At 47.6% G+C, this 18,471-nt stretch overlaps 8 protein-coding genes across 11 annotated transcripts; 5 read left to right on the top strand and 3 right to left on the bottom strand.

Annotated features, from left to right (window-relative positions):
- Positions 1–2,454: 2,454 nt before the first annotated feature.
- Positions 2,455–4,997, bottom strand: LOC9658193 (calponin homology domain-containing protein DDB_G0272472). Its single transcript, XM_024683250.1, has 3 exons — positions 4,284–4,997; positions 4,048–4,233; positions 2,455–3,991 (listed from the first exon to the last, which is right to left on the bottom strand). Exons 1-3 carry the CDS (start codon positions 4,942–4,944, stop codon positions 2,766–2,768), a joined length of 2,073 nt encoding a protein of 690 aa, XP_024539018.1. The 5' UTR covers positions 4,945–4,997; the 3' UTR covers positions 2,455–2,765.
- A 1,370-nt stretch (positions 4,998–6,367) lies between these two features.
- On the top strand, positions 6,368–8,824 carry LOC9658192. Its single transcript, XM_024682948.1, has 9 exons — positions 6,368–6,445; positions 6,589–6,855; positions 7,214–7,280; positions 7,475–7,491; positions 7,652–7,924; positions 7,999–8,119; positions 8,189–8,322; positions 8,388–8,477; positions 8,533–8,824. Exons 1-9 carry the CDS (start codon positions 6,368–6,370, stop codon positions 8,806–8,808), a joined length of 1,323 nt encoding a protein of 440 aa, XP_024538716.1. The 3' UTR covers positions 8,809–8,824.
- On the top strand, positions 8,815–10,273 carry LOC112349164 (golgin subfamily A member 8B-like). 2 transcript variants are annotated; one of them, XM_024683036.1, is made up of 5 exons: positions 8,820–9,306; positions 9,401–9,519; positions 9,577–9,683; positions 9,829–9,960; positions 10,068–10,201. In XM_024683036.1, exons 1-5 carry the CDS (start codon positions 9,077–9,079, stop codon positions 10,092–10,094), a joined length of 615 nt encoding a protein of 204 aa, XP_024538804.1. In that variant the 5' UTR covers positions 8,820–9,076; the 3' UTR covers positions 10,095–10,201. The 2 variants fall into 2 exon arrangements, with proteins under 2 accessions (XP_024538803.1, XP_024538804.1); XM_024683035.1 differs by having other exon boundaries at positions 8,815–9,306; positions 9,829–10,273.
- On the bottom strand, positions 10,124–12,283 carry LOC9658191 (AP2-like ethylene-responsive transcription factor AIL1). Of its 2 annotated transcripts, XM_024683027.1 has the most exons (9): positions 11,907–12,283; positions 11,748–11,830; positions 11,672–11,680; positions 11,502–11,590; positions 11,365–11,438; positions 11,255–11,305; positions 11,106–11,182; positions 10,285–11,047; positions 10,124–10,209 (listed from the first exon to the last, which is right to left on the bottom strand). In XM_024683027.1, the coding sequence occupies exons 1-8, from the start codon at positions 12,281–12,283 to the stop codon at positions 10,326–10,328; spliced, it is 1,482 nt and encodes a 493-aa protein (XP_024538795.1). In that variant the 3' UTR covers positions 10,124–10,209; positions 10,285–10,325. The 2 variants fall into 2 exon arrangements, with proteins under 2 accessions (XP_024538795.1, XP_024538794.1); XM_024683026.1 differs by having other exon boundaries at positions 10,204–11,047.
- Positions 12,284–13,005: 722 nt separating this feature from the next.
- Positions 13,006–13,982, bottom strand: LOC9653291 (macrophage migration inhibitory factor homolog). Of its 2 annotated transcripts, XM_002978031.2 has the most exons (5): positions 13,880–13,982; positions 13,638–13,749; positions 13,312–13,512; positions 13,183–13,234; positions 13,006–13,117 (listed from the first exon to the last, which is right to left on the bottom strand). In XM_002978031.2, exons 1-4 carry the CDS (start codon positions 13,963–13,965, stop codon positions 13,199–13,201), a joined length of 435 nt encoding a protein of 144 aa, XP_002978077.2. In that variant the 5' UTR covers positions 13,966–13,982; the 3' UTR covers positions 13,006–13,117; positions 13,183–13,198. The 2 variants fall into 2 exon arrangements, with proteins under 2 accessions (XP_002978077.2, XP_024538805.1); XM_024683037.1 differs by having other exon boundaries at positions 13,008–13,234.
- Positions 13,983–14,224: 242 nt separating this feature from the next.
- On the top strand, positions 14,225–15,470 carry LOC112349142 (pentatricopeptide repeat-containing protein At4g02750-like). The gene is made up of 2 exons (XM_024682947.1): positions 14,225–15,265; positions 15,360–15,470. The coding sequence occupies exons 1-2, from the start codon at positions 14,225–14,227 to the stop codon at positions 15,468–15,470; spliced, it is 1,152 nt and encodes a 383-aa protein (XP_024538715.1).
- Positions 15,471–15,502: 32 nt separating this feature from the next.
- LOC112349141 (pentatricopeptide repeat-containing protein At4g02750-like) lies at positions 15,503–16,246 on the top strand. Its single transcript, XM_024682946.1, has one exon. The coding sequence runs from the start codon at positions 15,503–15,505 to the stop codon at positions 16,244–16,246; it is 744 nt and encodes a 247-aa protein (XP_024538714.1).
- A 212-nt stretch (positions 16,247–16,458) lies between these two features.
- LOC9653290 (amino-acid permease BAT1 homolog) lies at positions 16,459–18,470 on the top strand. The gene is made up of 8 exons (XM_024683025.1): positions 16,459–16,541; positions 16,617–16,877; positions 16,938–16,956; positions 17,044–17,260; positions 17,312–17,493; positions 17,542–17,831; positions 17,886–18,015; positions 18,071–18,470. The coding sequence occupies exons 1-8, from the start codon at positions 16,477–16,479 to the stop codon at positions 18,431–18,433; spliced, it is 1,527 nt and encodes a 508-aa protein (XP_024538793.1). The 5' UTR covers positions 16,459–16,476; the 3' UTR covers positions 18,434–18,470.
- Position 18,471: the final 1 nt, after the last annotated feature.

The raw sequence follows: 18,471 nt of genomic DNA, 5'->3' as shown, positions 1-18,471 counted from the left end.
CTGCATTCAAGGACAAGGATTTGTAGCAAAGAAGAAAGATTAGAAAACAGTACCTAAAGGAACGCCAAGCTGGTCAGGCTCCGTTCCTTCCACATATGAAACTTGTAAATGTTCAAAGCCTCTTCCCTTATAGTCTGCACAAACATCTTTTCTGATCCGGTCCCAGCCTTTGATTCCCTCTTGGTTGAGTGTGTCAAGCACATATCTACCCCCAAACATGGTTTGGCTCCATGGAACTCTGATGCAAGTGTGGAGACAACGTTTTAAACAAAACAAACAATAAACAAATAAACATACCAAGCGGCCTGGGCAGAAACGATCTCCACCGTATTGCATGCAAATCAGTATTGCCACGCAGGAGTTGATGCAAAGGACTCCACTTATCCAGTACAAGCTTGTTGAAGTCAACAGCTTCACTGTCAGAGAACTTCTCCATGTCGGAAATGGGGTTAAGTGACTAAAGTAAAATGGAAAAATTTGTCACTCACACTCAGCTCATCCCTTAGGTGCAGAGTAGCATTCGGAGGAACATATGTTACACAGATTCTCGCTTTTATCATTTCCCAAGTGGCCACCGGTCCTTCATTGGCCTCTGTTGTTCTCCACCAAAACTTGGCATTATCTGCCAAGTATGGTTTTGCAAATGGGACCTTCTCCAAGCTTGGTAACCGCAACGCTCGGAAGTAGTTCTCCATATCGTAAAACCAATCCTCCACCACCTTATAGTTATTCACTCCCTTGAAGATCGGTGGGGGTTTTAGTTTGTACTTGGGAACTACTTGAGGGACTGATTCCACTTCGGTCTGTTTGACCTTGTTTGGTTCTGCCTCAATCCCTATCGAAGGGTCTGCACCTTCTGCGTTGCCAGCATTTATAGTCTTTCACTTTTTCTTCCGCTTCTCATCACGCTTTAGCTTGCGTACAAGAGTCTCCAGCAGGGCATTGGTTTGTGTCAACTGTCCTTCTAGAACATCCAATCGAGCCTTGGACGACCGAACCTTGCCACCAGACTCCTGTTTGGAAGTTTCCTCATTGGAGTCCTCCTTGTGCAAGGATACCTCATCCATAGCCTCTTGTTCGACCAAAGGCTCCAGCTTTGGCGGAGGTTCCGTCTCTGCCTTGGTTCGTTTACGCCCTGCCTTTGCCATCTCCTAGCAATCCGCCTCTATCCTTCGTTAAAACTAAGGAGAAGGCTCCGATACCAAATTGTAAGCCACAAATTTTTTCTTTCCAATTTGCCAACTTACCTCGTCTATCTGACCAACACTGCCTTGGCTTTAGCTAAGTTCCCTCGCCAAGGTTCTAGCCTATGGTACCAGCTCCTACTTGGTCCTACTTGGTTTCAACTACTCACTGCATGAGCAACGGAGTGTTAGCCATCCATCCATGGATTCCCAAAACTCTCCCAATCCCCCTCCCCGAGTTAGACTGGACTTAAGGTTTGGCTACACTCCCCGTAGGCACAAGCAGCCAAGCACACCAAGCCTCCAGGTTCCTATCATCCTTTGGTACCACAAGACTTGATCATAGGACCCTCTAAATCCCAAGTCTTGGGTGCAACATTTGCTTTGGGACATCGGGGCGAAACATTGTGGCCTAACGGCCCGGTATGGGTACCTTTACCCCCCACTTCTATCCCGAAGGGAAGGCCCAAGCCCCTAGGAAGGGCGAGGACCAATGAGCCACGAGGTACTCAACTGAGGCACCACTCCATATGAGCCAGGAGCACTGCAGTCGGTTTCCCTTTCAGGAGTGGGAGCTGCTCTTGAGCACTTCCTTGGGTGGCCCCTCCAGCACCACCCGAGTCCATGCTCACTCCCACCCAAGGCTCCTCGGCCCCAGTCTCAACCTCAAGTCAGTTTGGAAGCACCATTAGAGAGTTCCTTCAAGATTGGTTCCTAGACCTCACTATCTCTACTATACTTTTGGAAGGAGACGCACACTTTGGGCTGTCAACCCTTGACCTGTATTAGTACTTGGACTCAGTCTCGGACTCGATCTTGGACTCAATCTCGGACCTGACTTCGGACTTGGTCTCGGACTCGATCTCGGACTTGATCTCGGACCCGATCTCGGACTCGACTTCAGACTTGATCTCAGACTTGGTCTCGGACCCGATCTCAGGTCTCGAACTCAATCTCAAACTCAGTCTCCGAATTGGCCTCAGGCTCGATTCTGGACTCTATCTCGAACTCGGTCTCAGAGTTAGTCTCGGACTCAATCTCAAACCCGGTCCGAGATTGAACTTTGAATCAGAATCAACTAACTCATGCATTTGGTAGTTCTTAACATATAAAAGATAAACTGATTCCATAAATATATAAAGAGTTGGAAAGTTCCAGCACTTTAAATGTTTTATTTTTACAAATAAGATAAATAAGTAGCAACCGTAAATAGAACTACAACCGAAGCTTTTGCATAGCGTAAACATGTTTTTGTGTGAGTAACAAAGACTGACTTGAAATAGCATCACGTTTTTATTATAATCATGCAGTATTCAGATCTCCAATTCTAACCATGCTTTGAGCAGTGGTCGATATAAAGCGTTCAACACTGAGGAATTCAAGTTGCTCCGGAATCTTTTGCGGATCTTAATAACATCAGAACCATTGGCTGCATTTACCCATGGCAACGGTACATGGAGACAGTCAAGTGCCACGTACACCAAGCTTTCTAAATCAGAATGGATTCTTGGAGTTTGACTTCCAGAGAAAAAGCAAGAACCTGCATACAGAACAATCAGTTACCGAACTCGAGAAAAAAAGTTAAGTACCTGAATAAAGCCAATCAGGTATATTTGTGGGATGATCAATATCAGGAAGCCGGCTTGCTAATCCCCAGTCAATAAGTCGGTAACATCCCTTTTCGTCTTGGCAGATGTTGCGGGGTGCAACATCATTGTGCAAAATCCCATGCTCACCATACACATGAGAAAGTACCATATAAATGGCCTTTGTCATATTGAAAACGTCCTCAGGCGTCATCCTGTCTGTGTTGATTTTCTGTCCCGCATCTTCCAAGAGTAACGCCGGAACCCCCCTCCAGACTACTGCCCTCGCCTTCACAGAGTCCTCTGGACACAGATACTGACGAATTAAAAGCTCTCGCTGAACCTGCTTGTACCGGTCACCTACTGTTGCTGCTTTAATCCAGGCTTTCAATCCCGATCCATGGATTGTCACGGGGAATAGATACCGGTGCTCTACCTCAGCTACCTCAGCCTTAACCGGCTGAACTAGCTGTTCTTCATCAACACTTACTTCCATTCTCTCTGCTCTCAACCCTGCAGCACCACTAACATCACATTGAAGCAGACTCTGTGGCAGGAACCCGGCTTTAATCAGAGCAATAACTAGCTCTTTGAGGACTTGATCGACGCCCCTTGAATCCATATCTAAACTCCTGGCCTCTCCTATCTTTATGTCGCTACTCTCCAAGATTTTCAGTACCCGGCTGGCGTTGAAATGATCTTCGGATTTGGTGGAGTAAGTTCGGCGGACGATTGTAACATGCACGCCGTTGACAAACCCGCTCTGAACCTGTTGAAATTGCCTTTCCACGTGAACTTCGCCAATTTGGCCTCGAGCCTTTTGCAGAGGCTCACTCTGATTATTGTCGCTGAGAACAATAGGTTGCTTTTTCTTGCTTATGGTTTTGTTCTCCTCACTTTCGTTGCTTTTCTGGTCAGACAACAACACCCTGTTTTTCTTCGCCCTGGTCTCCTCCTGAATGTCATCACCCTGCCGCTTCAGATTCTTCATCTCTATTAGGAACTTGCACCTCAAACTCGACCTTTCGACTTCAACCTCTAGCTTCCCGTTTGATGTGTGAACTGGGGCCAGAACCTTCAACGAAATTGTAGGCAGACCTTTGTCTTTGTCAAGGACCCGAAAGATACTTTCCAACAGCGCTGCAAAACAAACGCCATAGGCAGCGTAGTGTTTGACTCTGACCTTTGCGTAAGTCTCATCACAGGCATACATGCTCTTCCCTGCATTCAAGGACAAGGATTTGTAGCAAAGAAGAAAGAAGAATAGAAAACAGTACCAAGCTGATCAGGCTCCGTAGCTTCCAGATATGAAACTTGTAAATGTTCAAAGCCTCTTCCCTTATAGTCTGCACAAACATCTCTTTTGATCTGGTCCCAGCCTTTTTGGATTCCCTCTTGGTTGAGTTTGTCGAGCACATATCGACCTCCAAACGTGGTTTGGCTCCTATGGAACTCTGATGCAACTATGGAGACAAAGTTTTAAACAAAACAAAAAATAAACAAACAAACATACCGAGCTGCTTGGGCAGAAATGATCTCCACCGTATTGCATGCAAATCAGTATTGCCACGCAGGAGTTGATGCAAAGGATTCCACTTATCCAGCACAAGCTTGTTGAAGTCAGCAGCTTCACTGTCAGAGAACTTCTCCATGTCGGAAATGGTATGAGCATTTTTTATGACTGTTTCTATCCTCCTCCTCTCCTCTTCTTCTTTTTCCATTCTTTTCTTATCCAACTCCAACTCGAATTTCCCTTTCTTTAACTCCAATAACTCTTTCTCAAACTCCAATTTCCTTCTCTGAAACTCTTTCTCAAACTCCAATTTCCCTTTCTTTAACTCCAATAACTCTTTCTCAAACTCCAATTTCCTTCTCTGAAACTCTTTCTCGAACTCCAATTTCCTTCTCTGAAACTCTTTCTCAAACTCCAATTTCCTTCTCTGAAACTCTTTCTCAAACTCCAATTTCTGCTGCTTCCACTCCGCTCGATTCTGTTTCCACCATTCAGCTGCAGATGCCATCAAGGTTGGCTTTGGCTGCTCAGTGCAGTACTCCTGTGGCTGGAGCTTACCAGGGCCTTCTGTGAGATACATTGTCAGCGCCATGATCTTCTTCTCATCTACAATATAGCCCTGATCTACCCACTTGTTAATTGCCTCTAATGCGTCATCCATTTTCAAGAGCTTAAACCCAATCGCCGCCGCTGCCCCTGGTCCAGCTGCACCAATGCCGAGCTCTTTGCCCTAAGCGAAGAACTGGCTTTATTTAGTGGCTATAATGGGCTGCGTGGAAAGTTTGTGCTCATCCAGCGGATTTTGCGGATTTTGCGGATTTTGAACAAGGACACGTTGTGGAAGCCTTCTTGCAAAGCCATATATCAATGACCCGGGCTACTTCTCGAGAGTGCTCAAAGCAGCGTTTGACAACCTCTCCCAAAGGTTGATTTTTAATTTATTGTTTACTAATTACTACCTGTACTATTTCCATGTGCAGAAGGCCAGGAAATCCGCAGCATCATTTAGCTGCAATTTCCCCAGGACACCTGTTGAAACAGGACGAGTTCAGGTATGTCATTAGTGCAACAAGTAAACTTACTGATCTGCATCAATGAAAGAGGCCACAGAAAACCATTGGAGTTGCCTGCGGATATCCAGGAAGCGCCTTTTCAGCTTTTCTAGAAGAACCTGTAATGGTATCTCCAAACCTTGCATCAGCGACTGAGCGAAGATGCCCCACCTTTCACTAGCCATAAATTTTACTGATTCTCCTTGACGCAAGCTCCCATCTACGGCTCTAAAGTACGTGATAACGCTGCAGTAGGGATTGTAGTAACTGCAAAAACAAAAAGGTAGTCATGCAAATGAGAAAAACCATTTTCAACCTGTCAAAAATGAGAGCTCTACTTTCCTATTGATGCAGATCAGTACGTCTACTTGTTGCACTAATGATATACTTGAACTCGTCCTGTTTCAACAGGTTTCCCGAGTTACGAGAAGCACTGGGGAAATTGCAGCTAAATGATGCTGCTTTAAGAGTATGGAGCCTTTTATAGCTTTTTGCAAAAGTTAAGCCAGATTGATCCCGAAAGAGTACATTGGCACTCTGATGGAGCTCGCAAGAAAGGCATGGAGAATTCAGAGAGATGAATTATATTACTGAAAATGCTTGTGTTGTTTATGATCTTCCTCTGGCTGAGGTACAGTACTTTCAAGCATTTTCTTCTGCTTGAATGGTCATTCAAGTCACATAGCAAGGGCTGCGCGAGCATGAAGTACTCCATTACCGTGTAGATCAAAAGCAGGCTGGTACTGAATCATACGTTTAATCATGCAGATATCGCATGAGCGATTGTCAAACTTGATATAAGAATCAATGGGGAGCCTGTGGAGCCGCTATCGGCAATCGTTCATAAAGATAAGGTATTTGTTCACTGTTTCTACTCAACATCGCAACTTAATCTCTCCATTTCGACAGGCGTACACCATAGGACGGGCTCTGACAGAGAAACTCGAAAGTTTGATTCCCCTCCAGCTCTTCAAAATACCAATTCAGGTGCCATCTTTCGTTTTCCATATTTTACAAAAACTCTAACCTGAGATGCGTGCCTTGGGTCTAGAGTCATTGTCAGTGAACAAATCTCAGCCATGTGCAAAGACGTGCTGGCCAAGTGCTATGGTCTGTGCTCTCTTTTCAACTCTTTGTACAGCTCTCAAAATCTTCCAATGCTGCAGGAGGAGACATAACGAGGAAGAAGAGGCTGTTGAAGAAACAAGTAAGTAGATAAGCCACTTGATACACAACTCATTTGTTCGATGCAGGCCGAAGGCAAGAAACGAATGAAATTGGTGGGAAGAGTGGAGGTTCCCCAAGACGCGTTCATGGCAGTGTTACTGGTTGAAAGAGAGATCCAGCACTGCCATGGACGTAATCTCTCCCAGAGTCCATGGAATGCTCCAGACAGCCGGTTGTGTGACAAGTTGAGCTCCCGCCAGCTTTCCCAAGCTTGCGGGAATCTCACCAGTGAGCTGGTTCGCCGACAAGTCGAGAAAGCTTGTGGTGTAATTGTGAGAGGTACAAAGAACAAGGTACTGGAGTGTTTCTCTCTAATTAAATCCAGAAATTTCCTACACAAGCATGCAATCTAGCGGACTAATCTTCTGGGGGGACAGTATTTTGCCGCAATCTCTGCAATAAGCTCTTCCTAAAGAACTTTAAACAGCGTTTGGCGCCAATTTTATGAAATTAGGATTCTTAAAAGTAAGCATATAGAATATTCTATCTTCTCCTTAGTTTGCCCTAATGCTATGGCGGATGTGCAAGCGATCGTCTCTCAACTCAATGCATCGCCGCTCTTCTACACGATCTCTCTTCTGGAATTTAGGTTTGCGGATTTGCGCTGAATCACTGCTAGACTATTCTTTTTTTATTTCTTTTCTTGAGCAGCCAAAAGAGTCCCCAGCAGCTGCGGCAGCTACTTGTCCGCGTTTTGAGCTACATCAGTCCCAGCCAGGTAACGCATCCATCTAAATGCCTATCGATTCATTCTTCTTCCAGAAGAAATGCTTGGAGAGCAATGGGCTAGAGGCGTCCACTGCTTGCATGATGGAGCTCTTGCGCTCCTATTATTTCCCCAACATGGATGCGTAAGAAGAAAATATTGTTTTCTACTCTTTTCGCTTGGATTCAATCGCTCCACTAATGCAGGATATCATTTCGTCAAGGTTTATCTTCCGGGAGCAGAGACGTGATTTATCCTTTGCTCTCATGGCTGCTTCCTCAGGTCATTTTCCATCTAAACAGTAATGCAAAGTGAGTTTTGTTTCTTCCTTTCTCATACTCTGACTTCTTTTTGCTGGTGGCTGCTTGGTTATTGTTTTCTAGATTGTGGTGTTTAAGAAGCACGTATACTTGTCACAATTTCTAAACGAAGTGGAGATTCCTGGAGAGCTTCTCTTGGACGAGGACTGCAACATCTTGCAAGCGCAGTGCGGAGCTCTGAGGGACCATTTCAAAGCCAACTATTGCCGGCTGCAAAGCCTCCAGGAGGCGCAGACGGAGAAAGACGTGGTCTCTTTGCGAGAAAACGTCCACAAACTAGAAGCCGAGAAAGAACACCTGTCTACAAAAGTCTCCAAACTGCGAGCCAAGCTCCAAGTAAGTCGTTCGCATCTGGTTTCTTTTCCCTCTTTCTCCTGCTGCTAGATTGTGCTTTGTTTGGTTTTGGCCAGCATGTAGCAAAGCTCGATCAAATCCTTGCATTGGTTGAGCAACACAGGGTCGAAAAGCTGGATGAGACGAACTTGGCGAACAATGTAAAGGAACAAAAGCGAGCTTTAGCTGCCGAGTCAGGTAGAAATTTAAATCATCCTCCTAGTTCCTTCCAAATTGGTCGATTGATTGGAACGATATGCCGCTCAGGGAAGCACGGGAAAGCACTGCTGAAGCTCGAGTACATGCAGGCCCTAGTGAACACACCACCTCCGCTCATGAGCGAAAGAATTGCTCAGGAAATATCAATGCTACGCTATCTCGCCGACACAAAACTTCCAAAGGTGGGGGGATTTATATCTTCCATTTTCCTGTTGATTTACCTTGTCTCTTCCAAACTCTTATTCAGGAGCTGGCAGACAAACAGCGACACAAAGACGCTCTTGACAAAGTTTTGAATGATCCTAACTACAGCGATGACAAAATCTCGCGAATTCAGGTACTCTTCGTTTTTTTCATCCTTTTTTGTTGCAATGGAGGTTCTTTCGACACAGGCAAAGCTTGTATCAGCAAACAACGAGCTCAAGTCTCTGAGGAAACGAAGCTGCCTGGAGAAGAGAAACGAGCTCTCCCCCGACGGCGACTCTGTGCAGTGGCAGCAGAGTGCTTTGGTCGCCGAGAGGCTCAAAGTAGCGTTTGACAAGGTCACGGCTCTCACAGCAAGAAAAGAGCAACTCATAGTCGACTTCTCCCAAAAGACCAACTTTATCAACGAGGCAAATATCTTTCTCTATTTGTTTACAATTTCGATTTTCTTTTTACCAACTTAGTTTCATCTGTTTCAGGTCAAAGGCACAGTTCTACGAGGAGAAGAACTCAAACAGTTTGTGGAATCACTGCGAGCGAAGAGCATCACGTACAGGACGATGAAAAAGGAGACTGACGACATGGCCACCGAGTTTGGAGCCTTGCGAAGAACGCTGCAAATTCTCCAGCACCAGGCCTCCTCCATGCCACACCCCGTCGTTCCTGGTAAATCAAACTAAACTCACAAGGCAAGAGCCAAAGCTATGTTACACGAACTGGAATGTTACAGGAATGCTGGAAGACGTGCTCGAGTCGAGCGGCGGGGACGAGGAGCTGGACAAGGCCATCGGCACGTTGACTTCGCTGCTGGCGGAGGTCAACGAGTCGCTCCGGGAGAACAAGGAGAAAGTCGCCCCCAGGGTCAAACTCCTGCAGAGCCTGAGGAAGACCAAGCAGGACCTGGAGATCGTCCACGCGGAAAAGAAGCGCCACCACTTGGAAGTCTCGTCTCTCTATGAAAGGTCGGATCCCAAGTCTCTTCCTTTTCTTCTTCCTCCTCGGTGGAGTAAAGACCTCTAAGTTTTTGTTTCGTCGCGTGCTGGTGATGTCTCTTAGGAAGCTAAGCAGGCTGCAAAACGAAGTGGAGTCAGTCCAGAGAGAGTTTGCACGGGAAAACAAGCTGTACCAGGACAAGTGCGCAGAGCTCGAGGCCGTGGAATCGTCCTTGGAAGAAGGCAAGCGCCAGCTTTCTTTCCTCTTAAACTCCTCGCGTCTTAACCTTTAACGTCCAGTCTCCAAGGAGCAGCAGGGATCGCTAATCAGCCTCGGACTCCGTAACGAGCTCCAGCGACAGGAGGAGTTGAAGTTCACGCTGGAGCAGCGGCAGCAAAGGCTGAAGGTGACACACATCAAACTCTGTCCTCCCTGTGTAGTCGAGTCTAGGAAGAAAGCTCAGCCCACGCCCAGTCTCTTCTTCCACGGCCATGGACCTCGCCTCTTTTTAAGTTTTAACTCGGGTGCTTGTGTTGTGTGCCGCGATGTAGGACGTGGAGCAGTACAATAATTTGCAGATGGCCATGATGAAGGACCTGGTGACACTTCTTTCTGCAAAGCTGAAGCAGTACTCGTCCGCGGCCAGGCCAGCAATCTATTCATCTGTCACGGCACTCGAAACGGTAAGTCAAAAGGGAGAAAAGCACCTGTGCCTTTGGTTACCTCCCTGGTACTGTGTTGCTCACAAAACAAGCTACTTTCTCTGTCTGTGTTTGTGTGAACTTCACAGGAGGCGGACGACAGGAGCCAGCTCTAATTTACGCCAACTTGATCCCATCCAAGGCGTCGCTTTTCCTGCTGATGCCGACTTCTCGTGAATGTCACTTCTATTCTATGCTTCTTCCTCCTCTCTGGCTACATTGATCTGTTAACTGCAAGCACCAGAGGCTTCAATTTAGAACGGAATCTGACCAAGTTGCTCTCAATCCAAACTGTAAATGATGTACCTGATTGATGAAGTGATTTAAGTTATGAGGCTTGTCTCGTGTCAGGAGCCAATCGCGCTTGTCAATGGCAGGGTACTGCAGCTTGATCCGTTATAAGTGCTCCATAATGAGAGGCCCTGATCATCTGTTGTAGTCACTTCTTCAGCCGCTGGCTCGGCCTGGTTTTCCTGCTGTTGCTGCTCCGATTGCTGGTTATTGGAGCCATCATCTTGTCCATGGAGACTTTCGCTCTGGAGAAACGTATAAGTCTCCGGCTGGAACGAGTATCGGGCATCCGGTTCCTCGTCTGGGACGTCACTACTAGATGGTTGGTACACCTCAGAAGCAGCTAGATAGTGACCACCAACGTCCATGCTCAGTTCCTGCCCGCTCGCACCAGACGTCTTTTCGACCATTTGCCTAAACATTGATGACTGGAGCAGCAGCCCCAGGGCCGTTGGCGACGCGTCCTTCTTTTGAGCTTGGTTGCTGTTGCTACGATGATTGTTATTGTCGTGATCGTAAGAAGCGAGGCCCAGCGATCCTAGTAGCGGAAGCTGCTGTTCTGCATAGTTGCCGGGTTGAATTGGTGGCCACAGTTGCTGGTTTGATGCTTCTTCTGCTCGGGGCATGCCTTGAAACTCCTCGCCGTCTGGTGCCACGGCCCCAGCTTTCGGCCTCAGCCAGCGAATGTATCGACTTAAATCGAAATTGGTTACTGCATTAAGGCCTCTGTATTCTATGGCAGCCATGTCATAGGCTGCTGCAGCTTCCTCTTGAGTACCTAAATGGAAAGCATGAATGCTGATTAGCAAGATAAACAGGATCCAATTTGTACTTACTGTACGTGCCAAGGTAGAGGTACTTGTTCCCGAACACGCGACCGATACGAGCTTCCCATCGTCCATTGTGGTGGTGCCTGTGAAAGCAGCGAAAGAGACGAGAAAAGCTCAATCTAGATATTTAAATAATGACCGGACAACGCAAGCACCTGGCCACTCCTCGGTACTTTGAAACACCTCTAGAGAACCCGCTGCTTTTCCTGTGCACAGAAAAACAAACTTATAGTCCGGTCAAGACAATGCTCAACCCCAAGCGTACCTTCTTAACGACGCAAGATACTCCTCCCTTGTGACACTCTGCATCTCGTCAATGTCTTTAGCGTAGTCTGTTACCTGCACAAATTACAAAAGGCTCTTCAGCTAGTATGCAATTTGTCAAACTGAAAGGCTTTTTACGGGGAAGTTTATAAGTGTGCCCGGACCCCAGTACTTGAGGGCAGCGAGATCGTAAGCTCTAGCAGCAGCCTCTTCATCGTCATAAGCTCCTACAAGAAAAGTTCAAGCACCAAAGAACTTTAGACAAACACCACTTGATAGCGAACTATAAGGGAGCAACGCGAAAGTACCTAGATAGACTGCACGCATCCATTGGCAAGTCCGAAGAAGCTGGTTATACATGTTTGAAACAAAGCTCGAGCTTACCTTGCTTGCCCTTCTTGTTTTGAGTATGATTCCAGGTACTTTTGTCCCATAAATGTGCTTCGTACCGACCCGTCCATCTGTGCCTGCAGCAAACGAGGAAGAAGAGAAACATTAAGAAACGAAATATTTGGAGATCGATCGGTGTAAAGGATATAGTACCTCGTGACACCTCGATAGATCGAGCTTCGCTTGCCAGCGGTGGGCGCGGGGATCTTGCACGACCTCTCCCTGCTGCTTGTTCCAGCCGGCCCTCTCTTTCTCTTCACCACCGGCGTCGACTGGGAAGATATTTGATGACCCTGTGGCATTTGCAGCTGCTGGCTAGCACCGGCAATGGCCGCCAAGACCTCGGCGGAAGGATCGAATTCGAGCCTTGAATGAACGCCGCTGTGATCGGCAGTGAGAGGCTCCTGGTTCTCGAAATGATCCAGGCGCCCTATCAGATTATGCTGCTCCAGGACGTGATCGCTCTCGAGTTTCGGCTGCTGCTGGAGCCGATCGCTATGAATTTGGAGCCATCCGGTACCTAGCGCCATCGGATCGGTGGAAATTTCGATCGATCTGCGAAGAAAGAAGGGAGAAAGGAGCAGCGCCCTGGATATTTCGGGCGAAACTCAGGAAAAGAATCGAAGCACAGCACGATGAAAATCTGCCGCGATGCGCCTTGCCAATGCCAATGCCGATACCGCCTGTGTGTTCTTCGTCTAGAATCTGTGATCAAAAGAATGAAACGGGCGAGCGCGAGCTTTGAAGAACTCGTCTTCCACGCGATTTTATACGCCGCTGGCGTGTTCTCCGATGCATCTGATCAGCGCGTTCCTCATCCAGTAGCCACATTGCCAGAGCTCGCCGCTCGGGGACAAGATCTGGCGATCTCACCACTGTTCTTCATCCCAGACAAAACACACAAAAACCCTAGCTTCGCCATTCGCGCATTCAAATAAAACTTCACTCCCGTCAGCCTCGCCCGTCGGCGTATTGGCAGCCCTGCTTCACTACGGATCGTATAATTATACGTAGCCGCCGCCTTACTTTGTCTCGTAGTTTACGGTTCCCATTTTTGTATTATAACATCGCTCTCCACACGCGCGGTACGCGCGATTTACGTTCGCTTTCACCTGTCCCGACTTACGGCGCCGGTCTTTTCACGCGCGTTACCCACAACATTATTACCACGCCGGATAGAATCTCCCGACGGCTTTACAAGCGCCGGAGGAGATCCGTCCGGCGATCCAATGTGTGTGGCTAGAAGATCATAGCTAAAGATATCAAATCTCTTTCTTTAGATTAAAACGATCAAAACGAAGATCGCCCCGCCTGCCATTGTAACAATTTTCTTACCAACGATACGAGCGAGCAAAGATTTATATCTAGGATCAAAGCGTAGGCGATGAAACGATCCAAGACTAGTGAAACTGAAAAGAAGCATGCATACCAAGAAAAAGTTCTGCCTAAAAAGTCGATCCATTCCAGCCAAAGTTGCTTCCCTGCAAGAAAATGGAGGACTTCAGCTTGAAATCTTTCTCTGGGAATGTTGGAATGTTGGAGGAGAGATTTTTAGAACCTTGACATCGTAGAATTTGATGTAGAAGCGATTCGGGGGCACTGCGAGCTTGGACTGGAGGAGCTCGGCTATGGCTTTGCTCAACTTCTTGTTCGAGTCGGGGGAGATTGCGCCGATTGAAACGAGCTCCCCGTATGCTGCTGGCTCCTCACTCCCTCCAAAAGAGATTGGCACAGCACCATTTATGATGATCATCACATACTGCACAAAAAACCAATGAGCCAAAGTTACATAAAAATCGAAATCAAATGCGAGTGAAGAACCCCAAAAGTGATGGAAATCTAGCCAAATCTCCCTGAGAATAATCGAAGGGATTGAAAACTCACACTCTCTGGCTTGCCAAGAACGCGCGCGACCGTCCTGCTAGCGTCCTTGAGAATATCCGATGTCGAGACGCCATCGAGCGGCACATTGGTGCTAATGTTGAGCGTCGGCATCCTGGAAGAGACGATTCAGCTAAAACCTAGCGCTGCGAGGGATTGGCTCGATCGAAATCTCGGTGCCGCGGCGCCAAAGATGCCCGCGAGCGAGCGAGGAGCCAAAAACCACGAAAATGGATCAAACAGACCTAGATTTCGCGTCTTCCGTAAAATGCGCCAAGCTCCTCTCTCCTTTGACGTTTAATACTCCCGCGGGCGGCTTGGACGGCCCCATCCGCTGGCTATTCCGGAGATGGAGCATCCGACGGTCGTGCCAGGTCACCACATTCTGTGCTGGTCGTTGGAGACACTGTATGAATTACATGGTCGATGGAAGAGTGGCCAAGTTCTCTGTACCAAAAATATGGATATGCGAATGCGAATGGATATCTTAAGATGCTCGAGCGTTCTTTTACCGTACGCGTGCATATTCTCGAGCATATTACCGGAGCACTTCCAGCATATATCCTGCTAGATGATGAAGAGATTCGTCCATGCAAGCTAAGCTTGCCGGGAGCATAAAGCTCCACGGTGACTCACGGCTCTTGTCGGAATGTACGAAACTGTACGACTGGATATCCAGGAGTGACCACCGCCATGATAGATACCTCGCCAACTTAATGATTGAAATGTTTGGCAAGTGTGGAAGTCCCAAAGATGCCCGCAGTGTCTTTGACTCCATCAACGGGCCCAATGCTTACTCTGTAAATATGATAATAGCGGCATATGCCCAAAGCGGGTATCTTGACGACGCAAGTGGTATCTTTTTTAAAGCCTCGCAGAAAGATGCCGTAACATGGAACACTATCTTGGCAGGAACTGCGAGACGTGGGAGTTGTTTTCAAGCGTCTAAGATCTTTGAGAATATGCCAGAATGGGATTCCTTGGCTTTCAATGCCATGCTGATGGCATATGCCCGGGCTGGAAATCTGGATCTTGCAAAGATTCTCTTTGATCAGATGCCGGTAAGAATTCTATCCTCGTGGAACATTCTACTATCCTGCTATACTGTGCACGGCAATTTGAATATGCTCGAAGGTTTCCTAGGCAAGATGCCACAACACAATGTTCTGGGATGGAATTCTTTGCTGTTGCGTTATTTCCAGTCAGGAGTCTTGTCACAAGGTAAAGGAACGTTTGATTCTATGCTGGAGAGAGACAAAGATTCCTGGATCTATCTCGTCAGAGGATACATCCAAGCTGGAATCTTGGAATTTGCAAAGATCGTATTACAAAAGATGCCAGAGCACTGTCTCCATTGCCTCACAACACTGCTTTCTGCCTATGCCGCTAACTCCTGTACATTTGAAGCCAAAACCTTGTTTGATCAAATGCTGTATAAAGATGGAATTGCCTGGAACTCAATTCTTTCGGCATATTCCCAGAGCAGACACCCTTTTGCCGCCAAAAGCATCTTCGATTCCATGCCTGGATGGGACACGGCGTCATGGAATATACTAGCCGTGGCTTATGCCGAGAATGGGCATCTAGACGATGCCTGGAATGTCTTTACACTGAGAAAAGAGCGTGACCTGGTGTCATGGAATTCAATCGTCAATGCGTATGCTCAGAGAAGCAATGTACACTTCGCACTAGAGGTATACGGGAGATCCCCGGGATGGGATTCAGTATCATGGAACATTCTCCTCCACGGTCTCGTACGAAACGAGGAGTTCTCGAAAGCAAAGCTTGTGTTTGAGAGAATGCCGGAGCGCCAAATCATGTCTTGGGAGTGTGTGATTACAGTATTTTCGAAAGCCCTCTTCGACAGAATGCCCAAATGGAGTGTTCTCTCTTGGACGGCTCTTATTACCGCATATACCGCGAAAGGGCATATCAAAGAGGCGGAGAGAATCTTCTACGAGATGCCGCAGCGTGATATTGTCGCATGGAACGCTCTACTTTTTTCTTCATTACAAAGTTACCATGTAGAAAAAGTGGAGAGATGTTTTGAAATGTTACCAAAACACGACACTTTTTCTTGGAACACTGTTCTTGCTGCGTATGCCCAAAGTGGGCATATTAAAACAGCCAAGCTTTTGTTTGATACGAGAATGCCCTTCCACAATGCCTCTGGATGGAACACTTTAATCACTGCCTATGCCCTGGCGGGTTCGGTTTTCCAAGAGATTCTATCCCTCTTTCGATCCATGCTCCAAGGGGGCGTTCGAGCATCGCAACCCACATTCGTGGCAATCCTGGCAGCTTTCAGCCACGCCGGGCTACTCGATCCGGCAATCCAGTGCTTCTACTGGATGATATCGGATCACTCGATCGAACCGGCGCTGGATCACTACTGCTGCGTCGTGGATCTCCTGGGCCGAATTGGGATGCTCGAGCAATCGGAGGATCTCCTCCAAAACATGCCCTTTCTTCCCAGCGACGTGGCGATGAACACGCTGCTGGGCGCGTGCCGGATCCAGGGAGATGTTGGATGCGGCGATCGCAATGCAGGAGAGCTCTTGCGATTGGATCCAAAATCATATGCTCTTCTTTCAAACCTCTATGCTACTTGATTTGGAGCTTCCCAAAACGTGGGATCACCGTCCGATCCGTTGTGCTCGAGCGGTCCGATCGATCTTGACCGTGGGTGGCCTTTGAGAAAAGAATACATGGCTGGAAAGAAAGCGTGTTTGCTGTGTGTCTCAATTTTCAATGTTTTTCGCGTTGAATCGTGGAAGAGCTATCGCAACGCGCGCCGCGCGCAAATATTTCTTGATTCGTGATTGATCTCTAGAGGAGATCAATGGACTCCGGGCAAAAGAGGCTCCAGGAGCTGGGCTACAAACAGGAGCTCAAGCGATCTCTCTCGTAAGTATACTTCATTCCCGAAATTCACAGGGAGACACGATTGTGATTCAATCCAATCTGTGTTCTTGCAACCAGGGTTGTCTCAAACTTCGCATTGTCCTTCGCCATCATCTCAATTCTCACAGGCGTCACGACTACGTACAACACGGGTCTTACGTACGGAGGCCCTGTTTCGATCGTCTATGGCTGGATTATCGTCAGCTTCTTCACTATGTGCATTGCCCTCTCCATGGCGGAGATTTGCTCAGCGTATCCCACCTCTGGAGGTCTCTACTTTTGGAGCTATAGCCTTGCCGGCCCCAAATGGGGGCCATTTGCTTCATGGATCACTGGATGGTATAGTTGATTTTTTAATTTCTCCCTTCTTCCTGAAAAAATGGAGTAAAACTTTTCCAGGTTCAACATATTTGGACAGGTCTGATGAGAAATTTTTAATCAATTTCTTAAGGTCGTCACCATTGTTTTTCTTGTTTGTTCTTTATGGATGTGGAATTTGGAGTAGTGGGCGACGACCACCAGTGCCAATTTCTCAATGGCGATACTTGTCCAAGTGATTATTCTGCTCGCCACCGGAGGGCGAGATGGAGGATACTACGCTTCCAAGTACGTGGTCATTGGATTCCATGGAATTTTCTTGCTTATGCATGGCCTGATTAATAACTTGGAGATCAAGTGGGTTTCTCGCTTGGGAACGCTGGCGGTGATATGGAATTGCATTGGTAAGTGGAGATAGTTTCACATCACTGGTGAATTGCTTTGCGATATCACAGGAGTTTTCCTCATCACCATTTTGGTCCTCGCTGTTGCTCCGGAGAGACGAAGTGCCAAGTTCGTATTTTCGTACTTCTACAAAGACAATGGAAGCGGCATCGGGAGTAGCCTCTACGTCTTCGTCGTGGGCTTATTGATGAGCCAGTACTCGCTGATCGGATACGACGCATCAGCTCACATGGTAAAGGGATTCCACGAATCTCTCTGGAATAATCTCGCTTTCTATCAGTCTGAGGAGACCAAGTCCGCGGACAAGAACGGCGCGTACGGAATCGTCAGTGCGGTGGGAATTTCGGTCGTGATCGGCGCCATCTACCTTCTCGGCATCACATTTATCATCACAGACGTGGATCATGTCTTGAGCCTAGACAACGATGCAAGGGGATATGCCGTGGCCCAGGCGTTCTATGATGCCTTTAAGATGCGGTACGGAAGCGGCGGCGGCGGCATCGTGTGCCTCGCAATCGTGGCCGTCGCCGTCTTCCTCTGCTGCATGAGCTGTGTGACAAGCAACTCCAGGTAACGTATGTATGGAATGATTATTCCGTGATTATTCTAACCGAATAATCTCAGGATGGCATACGCTTTCTCCCGGGATGGAGCCGTACCGCTGTCGCGCCTGTGGCACAAAGTCAACAAGCGGGATATTCCATCCAACGCCGTCTGGCTGGCGGTCGTGGTGTCGTTTTGCATGGCTCTTCCAGTAAGTAAAACTTCTCTTTTTAACTTACAAGTTTTCTACACATCTACACACGCAGTACTTGGGAAGCTCCGTGGCATTCCAAGCGATGGTCTCAATCGCCACCATTGGATCGTGCATCTCTTATGCACTGCCCATCCTCTTCCGGGTAACTATTGCCCGTAATTCTTTTGTACCGGGCCCCTTTCACCTGGGTAAATTCCTTGGCCTGGTGACGGGCTGGATCTCCGTGGTGTGGGTGGCCCTCATCACCGTGCTCTTCTGCCTCCCTATCGTCTACCCCGTCACCAGTAAATCCTTCAATTACACGCCCGTCGCTGTGGGGGGAGTTTTCACATTTACCATGACTTACTGGCTCCTCAGCGCCCGATACTGGTTCCAAGGGCCAGTCTCCAACCTGGGCTCATCCCCACTTTATTAAGCCCAAATGGTGCTTTTAAAAAAAAAAGAAAAAAAGAT

This window comes from Selaginella moellendorffii, unplaced genomic scaffold (assembly GCF_000143415.4).
Source record: "Selaginella moellendorffii unplaced genomic scaffold, v1.0 SELMOscaffold_36, whole genome shotgun sequence".
Lineage (NCBI taxonomy): Eukaryota > Viridiplantae > Streptophyta > Lycopodiopsida > Selaginellales > Selaginellaceae > Selaginella > Selaginella moellendorffii.
Note: the sequence above shows the minus strand (reverse complement) of the source record. Positions and strands in the feature narration are given on the sequence as shown.

Coding starts and splice junctions, on each gene's coding strand:
- LOC112349164 (XM_024683035.1), top strand. CDS start 9,077: ATGCTGGAAGACGTGCTCGAGTCGAGCGGCGGGGACGAGGAGCTGGAC. Junction 9,307..9,400: donor GTCTCGTCTCTCTATGAAAG/GTCGGATCCCAA, acceptor GATGTCTCTTAG/GAAGCTAAGCAGGCTGCAAA. Junction 9,684..9,828: donor AGCGGCAGCAAAGGCTGAAG/GTGACACACATC, acceptor GCCGCGATGTAG/GACGTGGAGCAGTACAATAA.
- LOC9658192 (XM_024682948.1), top strand. CDS start 6,368: ATGCGTGCCTTGGGTCTAGAGTCATTGTCAGTGAACAAATCTCAGCCA. Junction 6,446..6,588: donor CGTGCTGGCCAAGTGCTATG/GTCTGTGCTCTC, acceptor TGTTCGATGCAG/GCCGAAGGCAAGAAACGAAT. Junction 8,478..8,532: donor ACAAAATCTCGCGAATTCAG/GTACTCTTCGTT, acceptor CTTTCGACACAG/GCAAAGCTTGTATCAGCAAA.
- LOC112349141 (XM_024682946.1), top strand. CDS start 15,503: ATGCCCAAATGGAGTGTTCTCTCTTGGACGGCTCTTATTACCGCATAT.
- LOC112349142 (XM_024682947.1), top strand. CDS start 14,225: ATGCAAGCTAAGCTTGCCGGGAGCATAAAGCTCCACGGTGACTCACGG. Junction 15,266..15,359: donor TGAGAAAAGAGCGTGACCTG/GTGTCATGGAAT, acceptor GATGGGATTCAG/TATCATGGAACATTCTCCTC.
- LOC9658191 (XM_024683027.1), bottom strand. CDS start 12,283: ATGGCGCTAGGTACCGGATGGCTCCAAATTCATAGCGATCGGCTCCAG. Junction 11,831..11,906: donor ATCTATCGAGGTGTCACGAG/GTACTATATCCT, acceptor CGTTTGCTGCAG/GCACAGATGGACGGGTCGGT. Junction 11,306..11,364: donor TATCTTGCGTCGTTAAGAAG/GTACGCTTGGGG, acceptor TTCTGTGCACAG/GAAAAGCAGCGGGTTCTCTA.
- LOC9653291 (XM_002978031.2), bottom strand. CDS start 13,965: ATGGGGCCGTCCAAGCCGCCCGCGGGAGTATTAAACGTCAAAGGAGAG. Junction 13,513..13,637: donor TTCTTGGCAAGCCAGAGAGT/GTGAGTTTTCAA, acceptor TTTTTTGTGCAG/TATGTGATGATCATCATAAA. Junction 13,235..13,311: donor TCAAATTCTACGATGTCAAG/GTTCTAAAAATC, acceptor ATTTTCTTGCAG/GGAAGCAACTTTGGCTGGAA.
- LOC9653290 (XM_024683025.1), top strand. CDS start 16,477: ATGGACTCCGGGCAAAAGAGGCTCCAGGAGCTGGGCTACAAACAGGAG. Junction 16,542..16,616: donor GAGCTCAAGCGATCTCTCTC/GTAAGTATACTT, acceptor TCTTGCAACCAG/GGTTGTCTCAAACTTCGCAT. Junction 17,494..17,541: donor ACGACGCATCAGCTCACATG/GTAAAGGGATTC, acceptor GCTTTCTATCAG/TCTGAGGAGACCAAGTCCGC.
- LOC9658193 (XM_024683250.1), bottom strand. CDS start 4,944: ATGGATGACGCATTAGAGGCAATTAACAAGTGGGTAGATCAGGGCTAT. Junction 4,234..4,283: donor ATTTCTGCCCAAGCAGCTCG/GTATGTTTGTTT, acceptor TTGTCTCCATAG/TTGCATCAGAGTTCCATAGG. Junction 3,992..4,047: donor TACGGAGCCTGATCAGCTTG/GTACTGTTTTCT, acceptor CCTTGAATGCAG/GGAAGAGCATGTATGCCTGT.